Here is a 14,459-nt window from a genome sequence, read left to right as displayed (position 1 = left end):
TTAGAAACTACGTTCACTTTTTAACAATTTTTTTGTTACATATTTTAGATATGAGATTGATGACTTGTTCAAAATTTAACATCAACTTGTCTAACTCTAATTTTCTAATTTTTCATCACCAATTTTAAGGACCTAGTTTAGCATACCGCATGATCCTACATATAAACTAGAAGAGTGCCAATAAGAGGTGTCAAAGTTATTCCTTAAATCCTATATTTTCATTGGGTGCCACATTTAACTCCCCAACATTTAGAGGAACAAGAGTGTTTACTTTTCTCTAAACACCTCAATGTTGTTCAATGAGAATGTATTATAGGTTGAGGATTATCAATCTATATAACAAATACATATCTCCAAACCTAGGAGCTAGAGAGAGCTAGAATAGAAATGTATCTAGTTGGAAAAGCCTTTTTCAAACCATTTGTAAGGAGGCAAAATATTTGAGGATACTAGAAAAATACCTCCATAAGGAACTCTATAATGTAGATCTCACTATTAAGTCAAACCCTACTGATAAATGTCACAAGGATTCTCTTTCTCAAGCTAAATACATGCTCTAAGGAGAGTAAAAAATATTAGAATTATGGGGACCAAAACAAGAGCTATATTGAACTACTTTGACCATGGAGACGATGAATAAATATTTTTATTTAAAGAACTCAAATACAAAGAAGCTAAAGAAAACATACGAGATGAAGTCAAATTTTATTTTTATTAGTTGAATATTATAGAATCCTTCAAAACATTCTACAATATCCTCTCTTCTCCTTAAAAGATAATGATATAAACAAGAGAGAGGCTAGGGACAAGATACATAACTTAATTTCAAGGAAAGGTAGATGACTCTGATGTTGCTATGTTGAGTAAGGAGATATATGTGGAAGAAAGGTTGCAATCCAAGCTCTCGATAATGATAAGGACAATGTACATGCATGTGCTAAATGTGGCCAAATACAATTAACAACACACTTCAATGAGTCCTTTAGTGGGAGATTGATTCACAAATGAATATGGAAAAACCCATTGTGAAGAATCTTAGCAAGATGACTTATTATCTCCTATTCAATGGGAGTTGATTGCTCTCAAATCCAAAAGTGTTTAGTGACTTTATGACTCCATTAAAATGAAGGATTTAAAATACATGCTAGACTATGTTTGTGTAGTTTTTAATGCAAGTAAGATCAGTGAGACCTTGCACTAGGTTTAATACTACTGCTACTCTTAATCTTCAATGGCACCACTCTAGCAACTCGCAATGACAAACCAGAGTTCCTTCCTACCCAAATCCATCTCATTTGGTGTTGCATTTCTTTCAGTGGAGAAAGGATCCCTAGTTCTTGCCTCCTTGTTGGCTCCTTTGTTGCTTTGTTTCTTTTGTTTCTTGCTTGCTCTTTCCCAAACACCATTTGGTGTCTTGTTGTCCACTGCTTCTTTGGTTGTATGCTCTCATTCCCTTAGACCATTGGTGATTTTTGGTTAGACATTAATAGATTTATCTTATCTCATCTAGAAGGGATGAGACTCCCTAAAATATTCTATCATATGATTAAAATCCTCATGTACAATACTAATTATTTGGTGAAGTCAAATGTGAATAGATCAGAACATGTTAGTCTATCTTCATCAATAAGCGTATACTACCCCATGGAATCTACCTTATTTGTGTTGCTAGAAGATACTCACTTTTACCTATCAATGGATGAAAATTTGTCTCTTCTAGTGAAGGGAATCATCCTCCCTGACAAGGATGATCTACATGACATATAGTTTACAAATGACACAACATTAGTAATTAGTTTAGAAGAAGATAATATGGATTTCTTAATGGGAAAGATGGATATGTTATGTGTAGCATGTAGGAACAAATCTTCATTGCCCTAATCAATGATTCTTACATGGATTCCTCATCCACCCAACTGGACTTTTATATAGTCCATGATGTAGGTGACTGAGACTATTAAGTCATATATTTGTGGATACATTTTATATTAGACCTAACCTAAAAGAAATGTGGTGTTGGATTCAAGAAAAGATGGACAAAAAGATGAAGAATTGGAATATAAATTATTTATCATTGGATCATAGAATTTAAGTTGCTCAAAATATTTTTTGCTCATATAATATTGACTACTCCTCATAGTGGTTTTTCTCCCCATATCAATTTAACCACATTACAATTATTTTATGTCACCAAAGTAGGCCATCAACGTTCATTTGAGTATGCGTGTACCTCTCAATTTTTATTTTTTTAGTGGTTTGGAGATTGGGCTAAGTATTAACCTAAGGTATTCTTTAAAGTAATATTTATGCATCAATTGCAATTCATGCATTACATTTTGGTATTTCAAAGAACCAGCTCCCTAATCCAAGAAGATTTGACGTAGAGAACAAAAAGATACCATAGTTCATCATTATTTGATCTTAAATGCCATATTTGCTAGAAAACTTGTCCTTTGATTACTTTCACTATAAAAATGTTGAACTATAAAAGTATTGAAGTATGAAACCAGCTAAAAAACTCAAGAACACATATAATTTGACCTCTAGTTTGGTATATTCTTTTTATAAGACAATTTATTAGATCAATTGATAGTTACCTTTGATGTGGCACCTTTAATTTGAACTTCAATAGCTAATTGAATGCCTTAAATAAATGTATTGGATTTTTCCATTATATTTGTGTTACTGGGATGTTTAATTTCCCTTGCTTCTATGAAAGATCACTAATGATCATGGATATTGCACCTTGCTACTGAAGGACCTAGATTTCATTTTGAAGAACCAACAAAATTTAACTTGAAATAGCTGAGTGGTGGAGGTTTCCATCTAATATCTTTTCTATCAATCTTATGTGGCATATTTTTGACTTTGCAAAGATTAAATGGGATGGAAATAAGAGACCATCTATTTAGGATCATATCATGTTCTGATGTGAATTTGGAAGATAGGTTTTTAGCATTGTGATATGTAATTTGATACAATCTAAAATATATGACTCAATCTTGAGTTACTTTACCAATTGTGGAATTTCATTTCCTACATTTCCTTATATTTATCTCCCACCAAATGGACCATATATAAGTACACTTCAATTAGAGGATTCTAAACTGGGGACAAGCATTGAAGCTTATGTTGAAATCATTTTGAGCATTCTTAAGAAAAAGGACATTAAATAAAAAAGTGGAATGTACTTTTTCCTATCTCATTATAGAGGACAGAGAGAAAACAAGACTAATCTTTAATTTGCATAGCCTTCTATTGGTAATAATCTTAATTTGCAATACCAACCATGAAAACTCACCAACCTTAAGTAACACTATATTATTCCAAGATAATGCAAAATATTTGGCTTTGTCTAATCTTAATGACACCTTCTACTAAGGAGATCAATTTGGATTCCTTGTAAATGAGCTCAAGAAAAGGCTTGAGGCTTGATGGATTTCTTGTTTGCTTCTTATAGGAATGTTTTTGAAGTATTAGATAGCAACCAAAAGGACGAGGAACTGATCCTGAAGTACAAAAAGGATGAAAATTGAGTTGGATCTTACCTCCTAGCCATCTAACTGATACCAACTTTAAATTTTAAAAAACAAATAATATCCATAGCCGAATTAACAATACCATCAGTCCTAAAACTAGTAGAAAGGAAAAACTGAAAAATATTCCAGTAGTACGGAAACAACTTGTTGCTATCAATCTCACATATTGACATTAACATATAATGTAAAACCCTATAGGGTATCCAATTCATAGTAAATAACAACATATCAACAAAAAGAAAAAATTCACACCTAGGGCTAGATACCCTACTTCTTTCCAGGATCATCATCCTTCTTCTCCTCAGGTTTGTCCTTGTTCACGTCCTCCGCCTCCACCTTGATCGGTTTGTCTAGGAGTTTCTTCAACCAGTCCTTGACATCCTTATTCACCTACAAAAAGTAAAGGGTGGTGGCCATGTAATGCATGACTTTGGTGGAGAATTCCTTCATACTGTCAAATTTTTGGTAGATATCAATGTGATTTTCTACTAGATCCCTCGTCGACTGCTCCAGCCTATCTAGTCTAACCTTGTTGTGGCTCTAGTCATGGCTATGCTTTCCTTTTTTTTCCCACCTTTAAGAGTATCTTTCCTGGGGGAGGTGATGTCTTCCCCCCATTTCTAACTGGGGTAGCTTCGAGGGTGTTAGAAATGTGATAGGGGCTAGGGCGGTTGGGGACAAGATTCATGTCCTAGGGCTATCTCTTCCATTTGGTAGGTTTAACATCACTCTCGGTAGATTCAAAGATAGAATCATGCTTGGGGGGGACTTGAATTTTTCTAGGTGGAGGCATTTACTAGTTCTCAGGGTATTCTGCTTACTCTTCCTGGTGTTTGTATCTTAATCAATGAGGCTAATTTTAACCTTAGGTGTATGGTTTTTATTTGTTTTTTTGTGGCTAGGACCAGGGCCATGATCAAATGAGACTTGGGGAGTGACAGAAGCCAACAGGTTGACCAAGAGTGACGAATTTTGGGAAAAATGGTAGATATATAGATTGTTCATGAACCCTTGGTGGATGAGATAAAAAGGTTTTACCCTCCTCTTTTTTCCTCCTAGCCTTATAGATACAATCTTCCATAGAATGCAACAAAAGAATGGAAAGGAAATATGATCTAGGTTTTTGAAGTGGTTGAGAATGGGGAAATGGTAATAATAGAGTTCCTTAAACCGATCCTCAAGGGTAATGTATATCATAATAGCATAGCAGATGACATCTTAGGGTTTATGAAGGTCTTCCCTTGAAAACCCATCACACTTTTGTATCGGTTCCTCCTTAAACTTGAAAAAAATTTGCAAACTGGTTTCCTCATTTACTTTGGCTTGCTTGCACTAGTTCTTGCCTTCCAGGACAAACCCTCCAACATTCTTATAGGAATGTTATTATGTCACTAAAAAATGAATTGTAGTGGCTTGATGTAAAGCCCAAAGATATAAAAAGGTACTAAAAGAACTCGACTATGCTTTTATTATGTTAATCCCAAGAATACATCCCTTTGTAGCACTTTATAGTAAATCCTTTTGAAGTTGAGGAAGAACAATCCAAAAATACCCTTTTCTAAATTCTTATGAATAACTTGTGGTTCAGTCTGATAAGGATCCATCATTGAAGGTATCCAAACTAGACATAAAACCAATTATTGATTTCCATACAAATAAAGAGAATGATAATTAAGCTTAATATTAATAAATTATGTGATGAAGTAATTGGAGGTTCTCATGAACATTCTAGAAAAACTTGGCTTCTAAGATAATTGAGCACATTGATCTTAAAGTAAAGTATAAGTTGAATCTTTTTTTCAAACTTCCTATTGTTTAAATCATGCAACAATAAAAGCTAACAATAAAGTACAATTTCACAGCGAACATTCTATGCATACAAAAAAGATTCTCTCTTAATCAAAAAATAAACATCATTTTAAATGTAGTTTGTGTTATACTAGGAATTTCATCATCTTTAATTTTCATCCTTTGGTATTAATGGTTGGACTAGCCTTAATGCAAAATATGAATTAATAATACATTTTCTCTTGATGTTGGTAACACATTCTACCTTTTGTGTGCATTCTTTGGAGTAACATTGAAGGAGATTCCTATGTTGGACCAATAATTCCTTGATTTAACTCAAGAGGGTCTTGGCTTCATAATAAATTATTTTCGATCCTTCACTATATATGATAACATATTTTTCATCTCTTTCTCCTTTCTACACTCTATGGCACTACAATACTTATAATGGAGTTTCTAATTGACGTTGGTGATAATTTATATTAGATGGCCATCCTTATAGAGATCAATCAAGTTAGATTTCACAGTCATGATATCCTAGCTACAATTTTATAAGTGTTTTATATGGATCTCATTAAATGATTCATATGACATGATGTTACCATTAATTTTAAAATAGAGTAGTACTACGATTGGTGACCTCTCAAGAAGTCTCGGTGCTCCACCTTTGTGAGCATTGCCTAGATATAATGAGTGCTAATTGTTTCATTCATTCTCATGAGAGATGAATTCTTGTGAAAAAAATTAATGAAACATAGGTCGATAGGTTTGACTCAAAAGCTAGGCAATTAAATAGTTGATAACAATATCACAAATTGATACCTCTTCTACATTTATTTATTATACATACCCTAATTGGTAGAAAGGAACCTATCAACATCATTAGTCAATATTACATTTGGAATAAGAATATGATAGAATGAAAATAATTATTGATTGCAAGTATCTGTAGTCTTCCTCTTAAAAGATTTGCATGACAAGTATTTGCTTAAATTTATATTGTTTGTGACACTAAGACTAGATTTTGAATATTGAATAAAAATTTAGACTATACAAGTTTCAAAATTTATTTTGGCACTCTAGGACACTAAGAAGAAGACATCCACAAAATGCAATCATGACATTCCATAAGAACATATTTCTTTGAACTGTTTTGTCAAAAAGTTCACTTGCCTTGCTCATGGTTTCAGATTTAGCAAACATGTCTACTAGGACAATTGCTTCTAAATTTTGTATATGTCTAACATGTCTAACAAAAAAATACAAAATCTCCCCCACTTATATTCACACTGCTAATATCTTTGAGGCAAAAGAACAAATTCACAATTATAAAAAAATTTAAAATTAGACACTCTATCAAATCTCTTCAAGCCACTCAGTCAAATAGTTCATATGTGTTGTTGAAGCTTATACATCTTGCACACATGTCTTGTAGGGTAGTTGCAGCAACTGCATCTGATAAAATTCCTTTCTTGAGTCCCATGGTGGACGTCCATGCCCCATTTGACTAAAACTCCCATTTTGGTATAGGCTAGGAGCTTACTAGAAAAGGTCGTGGAGGTAGGGTTTACAACTAGTCATAGCATTTGGTTGAATGTTCTAAATCTTTTTCAACAAATGCATTTTGTACATATTTGCAAGCATAGCATTCCATACTACCACATTTCTGTGAAGCATATGATGAAATAGTTCATACACATAAATGCGTACTTGAGCATTTCAAACTATTGGTACAATTCACTCTTTTGTTATCCTTTGATGGATGTCTATACCCTCCAGTGTGCCCAATGATGTCCGCATCTTCTGTCTGCTGCCCAAAAACCAATCACATATAGAAAGCAAAGCCTTGAAAAAGGGATGAAAATATTTGAACTTGGCAAAACCTTCCATGACAACAATGAGATAAATGAGAGAGCTTGAGTTATTTTATGTTATTGCACGCTTTCAAACATCTGAGTGGGAAGTTTCCAACTTCAGAAGTTAACGACAGACGGATTGGATGTAATGAACAGTAGGCCAAAACAAAATAGTGGAAACCAAGAATCCAAAAATTGGTATGCTGTGAACGGGATATGTCTGACCATGAGTTAAGAGTGGGTCTGATAATCGAAGAAGTCAAGGCTTTGAGTGTGCTAGTTAAGCCAGGTAGAACATTGGGTGTTTTTTTGCATTACAATGGCACCAAATTCATCTTTAGTGTGAAAATCTTTTGGAGACTTCCCAATTGAACCAATGCATTTTCATTCACTAAAATTGATTCCCCTTAGTGATTAGGCAAATCCTACTGTGAAAATGCATCCACATTTGCTCTTTATGTCTGTGTCTGCATTCACAAATTGGTTAATTTCCTTTTTCAACGATGGAACTCTCTGTACCACATATGAAGAATAACTAACTCTTATTGAGGTTTATTAACCTCTTGATTTTTAATCTCTAGTATTCCTAGAGAGGTTAAGAATATTCTCCAAAACACATGTTTTGGATTTCCCACCTAACTTTTTTGAGTTTTTGGAGGTTAAGGTCTGGGATTCAAAATACAACAATTATTAAATAAAATTTGACTATATAATTTTTTAATCTTTAAAAAGTTATTTCAAATAAATAATTGTTATGAAATTTAGATAAAAAAATCGTAAATATTGAGAAAAAATAATCTATTAATTAAATAATTTTTTTTTAAGTATAAACTTCAAATTAAAATTAATAATTTAAATAAGTTTATTATAACCTATTGTTATGGTAACTTTCACATTTAAAAACAATAAATCATTATATTTTAAAAAATATACTTTAATATAATTTTTCTGCAACCACATTCAATTTTCTTTTATAATTAAATTTTACATTTTTAGCACGATGAACATTGCCGAAAACTCCCGTCCTTCTAGGCTCATTTTCGGCCTCTTGGACATCAGACTCAATATGGGAACTACCTACTGTCAATGGCCGCTGGCCCTTTACAATGCGAAATCTCCAAGTTTTAACACGGAACCCAGGGGCTTTACTGTCAAACAATATTCCCACCATCCAAATGAGGACGTGGTAAGGAAATGGCAGTGGTTGGGAGAAGATCGCTTCTCAGTTGGGCGTGCAACAGGGTTTGGCGGAGATTGATACAAATTTCAATGTTCAAGCAAATCGAACACAAGTTTTGGCGCCTTAAACAACACACGGAAACAGCTGTAAAATACACAAAGGTTAGTGACTTGCCTGTGGTAAGAGCTTCTGTCTTTATTGATAAACAAGCTGCGTTGGCTTGATTTTGTTTATTTTCGAGAAGAAAAGGTTCTGTTTATGAAATGGATGGGACTCTGGCCTTCTGTAGAGAGGATTCAAAACTGGGTAAGGACTCATTGGGGGAGGAATGTCGAACTTAAAACAATGTCGAATGGTTTTTTCTTGGTTATTTGTTCAATGAAGGTGGCCAAATCTTGGATCCTAAAAGGTGGGCCATATATGATCAATGGGAAGGGGGTTTATATTCAAGAGTGGATCCCTAACTTCTATCAAGAAAAAGAGAAAGTCGATAAAATTAGTATGAATTAGGCTGTATAATCTATCGTTTGAATACAGGGACGAAGAAACCCTCAAGGTGATTGGGGATATCTTGGGCTCCTTTCTTTCCTATGAAAAAACGGTGGAGTTGCGGGATTTCTCCATTTTTCGTAAGATTCTGGTTAAGGTGCAAGAATGCCACGATCTTCCAGAATATGTTGTTTTAGGATCAGGTAAGGATGAATGGAGACAGAAGTTAGAAGTGGAAGATTTTATGATTGAATCTCATCCTAGTTCGGATGATGGAGGGAAAGGGAAAGTATGGGAGACTGATAAAAACCTTGATTATATAAAGGCAGTATCGGAACTTCTCCATCGCCCAACTCCATTTCCAGCCCATTGTGAAGAGGAAATGATTATGACTAAGCGGGCCTATGATAGGATCTTTTATACAATATTGCTACAATGTTTTTACAAGCTCAACCAAATTAGTTTAAGATCTCTATGTTAATTATAGAGTTATCCTATATTCCCATGCTATTATTTAAATGCAATTTCCCCTTCAATTTAAGTACTTGAATTGTTCCCATGCAAAATTTTAATATCAGGAGACAACCAAAAAAGAGGGAAAATATCTTGTAGAATCATGTCATTTTTTTCAATAAGCAGCGACTGCTTATTCCAACCCCGACCTTTTTCATTGCATATTTAAAAATTTTTAGCAATTGATGCTCTGCAAAAGTAAGGATATATTTCAAATTATCCTTTTTCTAGGATCAAAAAATGATATGAAAATAGTTGTGCTGCTTAAATTTAGGCACGAATTGCACTAAGCACAAATTGCAGTTAAGACAGCTGCATAAGGACATGGGGTTAGGGTGACTTTCTATGAACCGCATCGCATGTCAGAAGACAGATTCAATCCTTCAACTAAATTAAACATCCATGCCTTTTCTTATGTTGATCTTCAAATTTGTGCACATGAATCTCTTCCCCTATTTGCTTGAACTCCTTGACTTCTATTCACATATGCATCAAATCAAAATATGTCTTAGAAATCTTCTTTCAGGAGAGTTTCACAAAAGGCTGTTTGTCAAAATATGTCTTAGAAATCTTCTTTCAGGAGAGTTTCACAAAAGACTGTTTGTAATCAGATCTTGAGAATAATGAAGAAGAGTCATCTTCAGAGGATGTACCCAAATGTTTCATCAGCATCACTAGTGAACACCATAAAAATGGAGCAGCAAAGAAGGCATAGACTGCCACTGATACTGCCCGTATTATTCCATTGCTGTAAAGAGGAAATGCCATGACAAGCAGTGCTCCAAACACTTCAATCCAGATGGTAATAATAGCCATAGCAGGTATATGAAATTTGTTCATTATGACAAGAAGAAGTGACATAGAACCCAGTAAGTAAAGCCCCCATCCCATTAATGGATGAATTGTTTTTGGAACAAGGAATAATGGAATCAAGTAACTTGCGGCTATACAAATAGGAATCAGTTTCTTCAGGAACATAGAGTAGCCCAGTACAGATTTCAGGCGGCAGAGATTGGATGAAGAGGGCTCTGACTTGAAGCTTTGCCGAGTAAATATTGCTATTATTGCTGTTATCAGGTAGAACACCGACTGTGCTACTGCAATGGATATCTCCTCCTCATACCTGTTACACAAGGAATCTATTCGTCAGGCCAACATGATTTTAAAATTTGCACAGAAAACTAAAATAGAATCCATTTCATTGGTAGAAGTGAATTGAAATACAAAATTTGTGGGGAACAGGAATAATTTCTAAAATTAAGTTGAAACAGAAATCCTTAACAAGAAGGCATCCTGGGACAGGACATACAACCTAATAATGATATAAAATGTGGAGAGTATGAATGGCAATTCAAAAAATTGCTGACCCATCGATCTGATTAGGTGCTTAAAGGCCACTGGTACCCTTGTATAGTTTCCACATTAAGGAGAATAGCTTGATCAATGACTAATTTCACCAAGCTTTTCCTGAACCTGAGTATCCACAAAGCTTCTCAAATTTATAATGGGGAGAGTTTGAGATATTAGATTACCCTATAGTCTCAAGGCGTTGCTTGTGCCATGACAGGCCCAAAGGCAAAACAGGCCATGCCCACCAGTACCATGGTTTCAACCACAATGCACTCGGAAAAGTTATGACACTGTTTGGTCCACATGGTATATTCCATTTTAGCGCCAGATCTGCACCACATGAGAAGTTAAATTAGCAAAAGCATTTTGATTTGATAAAGTAATGAAACATCTATGAAAAAAGGTTGTGTTCATCTATCAAAACAGGAAATGTGTGCACAGTAAACATTGACTTTGTTATAGACATAATTTTTCAGTCCAAGGTAATATGTTCTTGGTCTGCTTTTCATTCTTGGTCTGCTTTTCATTCATTTTCTTTCCTTCATTCTTCTAGTCTACAATCTTGATGATGGATCATAACAACGATCTGAAATGTTTTGTATACACGATTCAAAAATCTAGAAACTTTCAAGCACAATATAAAATATATTGTAAAAGCTAATTTGTCTCTACAAATGCAATGACAAAGGGAAACAGCGGTATTTGAGCTCACTGCAGTCATTAATCTGGAACTAACCCCTACTCTTTTTCGTACAGAACCAATCATGGTGAAACTTCTGTGGAGGACTGGATATCAGGTAAATGGAATCCCAACAATTTGACTCGTGGAAAAAGCTTCTGTTCTTTGACTCTATTGAGTACATGATCCTTCTTGCCACACATCTCAATCCCCCTTCTCCGACTCATTTCAAACAAATGACTAGAGCATATTTTCAAATTGTTGACCAAGTGTTCCAGGATTCATGTTTTCATCATTTCCTTATGTTCCATACAAACCATAAAAACATAAAAGCATGAAAATAATGCTTGCTTACAGTAGAAAGAAGCATCCATCTGATACCCAATTGGTAATCGATAGAACCCATTGAGCTTCGATCCATTTGAAGGAGGATGAAACATGGGCCTTCCCAGTAAATCATAAAAGTGTGCAGCTACAAATCCTTGATCTGCACCATCTTCATTTTTCATCCCTGTAGCCAGTTGATGCAGCATATGTTTGAAAACCTTCTCCGAAGGCTGCATATCAATGAACAAAACAGAACAACACGGCTATTTGAAAATTACAAACCAAAAACGGTGCAAACTCAAATCCCGCCTCAAAAAATCTAGAATTCAAATGGTATTTAAAAACACCAACATAAACAAAACAGAATGCAAAATCATTGAAAACCCAAGATACCTGTAAAACAAAAAGCCCAGTATGAAAAATACAGGGGTTGATAAAGGCTGCACAAAACTGCCCACATTGAAAAAGTTCATCAGTTTTGTGGAGGAAGACATTATCTGCATCAAGCATGACTACCCTCTCATACTCCACAAGACTCCACGCATATAATTTGTTCAGAGAGAGAGCAAAGCGCTTGTCAAAATCTGTCTGGTTCTTGTAAGGATTTACAATGTTTTCTACATATACAACTCGAGCTCCATCTTCGGACCTGCAAATTATTCATCAAATCTTCTTCATTTCCAAATTGAAACATTTTGTTTCTCTTTTCGTCTTCTGTTGGAAAAATAGAAATGGGATTTGAATATCTTACAGTGTTTTCCCCCACTCCAGAGGAACATCCATGGATGCTATAATTACAAGGTCCGCATTCACTTTGAGGTTGACCAGGGATCTCATCATGACTCGAACTGCAATGTAAAACTCATAGTCTCTGGGTGTCCCCATGTACATCATCGTTGCATAGGCATGGGCGTGTTTAGAAGACCTCTCTGCAAATGCTCCTCCATTACAGAAAAGCTCAAGACAAACCAGCCACAAAAATGTCGTCTTCCGTGCAAACAGAGAACCCATCGTACCAAAATCCACTCTGCAGCAAGGATTTCGACATTGACCAGCAATTCAGATGTGTCAATATATCCCGGTATCCGAGTAAACCTAAATGGAAAAGTTGTAGAAAACAATAGAAAATAAATATATTAATAAATGTTGTCACTGCAACTCAGGTAGGATGATACGTAGCTGCAGGTTTTAAGACTGGAGATGAACGATGACCAATAATAAAAATAATTTATGAAACCTTTGACCTTTTATTAATTATTAAGAAAACATGGAGAATTTGATGATTTTATAAATTTAAAATTATTATTTTCAAATTATACTGGCCATTTAAGGTTTTATATGGTAAAATATGGGTGTCTCGTTCTTCTTAACATTCCTATTCATTAAGTATTTTACCATTTTCTATTTTTAGTCTAAGATTTATGTATTGTGTATTTAGTATACTATCTATAAGCTTATCGAAAGTGGTGGCCTTTTTGTTGTATAAGTTATAAATATTGGTCAATAAAAAAATAGTATATTAAGTTCTTTGACGTTTTTAAAAAACATGATAAGGAGAGTATAGATGATCAATACATTTGGTTGTTTAGTCATTTTTATTAACTTTTAAGTTTATTTTAAGGATTAAGTTTGATTTATTTATTTATTTGTTTAGATCAGTAAAAGGTCGAAGGTTTATGTTCAAATGAGCTTTGGTAGGAAAGAACAGAGAAGAAAACCTCCAGTCTTGAGTATAAAAGGGGCATACCCTAGTTTACATATCATATAGAGAAGCATTCTTTTGTATAAGTTCAGATAATTTAGTATTTTCAACAAAAAATTCTTAAGACGTTCAATTAAATGGATATACATCTTTATCTTTCTTTTGTAAGTCCCTTCTGTAGGATTGCTTTAAGATTCTATTGTTATTGCAATCGTTTATGTGACGAAAGGTTGTGCTTTAGTGAAACTTCATCTGATGAGCTTTCGTATCTTGCTACAACTATAAGACATTTACCACCTTATATGTAATGTTAGCACAAAAATAATTAAAAATAGTTGTTGCCTTAGATTTTCCTTTTATTGTGATGTTGTTTTTCCATTCCTTAGCATGCAAAATATGTTATTTTATTTTCATAGATTTCTCTAATTTTTATTAGTGGATGTTCTATTTCTGAGGTCGATTGATTAAATTAATTAAATTATATTCATAGGAATTACTCGAGTTCTATCATTGGTTAACTTAAACAAATTATATTCATAAGAATTACTCGAGTTCCATCATTTGGATAATGTGTCTCTAAGTTAGGTTACTTCTAACTATGATTTGAGTTTGAGATCTACTTTGTTATTTCTAAGATGTTAACAAAGATGCTAAGTTACTAAATAGGATTGATAATTTGGGGTTTTAATTTCATTGTTGACTTTGTGTTCAATTCCTTAGTGAGAAACAGGTGGATAGACATTCATGATTATTCAAAGGTGTTAGATGCATTTTATATTTGAAACAACTAGGGGTATTTATGGAAATTGTTTATGTAGCTGGTTATTTTTCTTTAATATTTTTGCCCTGAACTCCTAGATTGGCTAGCTTATCTGCCTGTAGTTTCTTTCGCGATAAATATGTTGAATCCTTATGTCTTCAAATTTATCAATTAAGGGTAATGCCTTTTCTAGTAATGAGTTTAGCTTCCAATTGGGTGTCTTCTTCTTGTTGAGATCATTTAGAGTAATTTGAGAATCCCCTTCTATGATTAATT

General features: G+C 34.0%; 1 protein-coding gene across 1 annotated transcript; it reads right to left on the bottom strand.

Annotated features, from left to right (window-relative positions):
- Positions 1 to 9,551: 9,551 nt before the first annotated feature.
- LOC149530380 (putative glucuronosyltransferase PGSIP8) lies at positions 9,552 to 12,925 on the bottom strand. The gene is made up of 5 exons (XM_089810672.1): positions 12,473 to 12,925; positions 12,115 to 12,370; positions 11,750 to 11,951; positions 10,898 to 11,045; positions 9,552 to 10,488 (listed from the first exon to the last, which is right to left on the bottom strand). The coding sequence occupies exons 1-5, from the start codon at positions 12,730 to 12,732 to the stop codon at positions 9,942 to 9,944; spliced, it is 1,413 nt and encodes a 470-aa protein (XP_089666798.1). The 5' UTR covers positions 12,733 to 12,925; the 3' UTR covers positions 9,552 to 9,941.
- Positions 12,926 to 14,459: the final 1,534 nt, after the last annotated feature.

This window comes from Cupressus sempervirens, chromosome 11 (genome assembly GCF_028749045.1).
Source record: "Cupressus sempervirens isolate cs-2001-9-10 chromosome 11, ASM2874904v1, whole genome shotgun sequence".
Taxonomy (NCBI): Eukaryota; Viridiplantae; Streptophyta; class Pinopsida; order Cupressales; family Cupressaceae; genus Cupressus; species Cupressus sempervirens.
The sequence above is the reverse complement of the archived record's forward strand: the minus strand, read 5'-3'. Positions and strand labels throughout refer to the sequence as shown.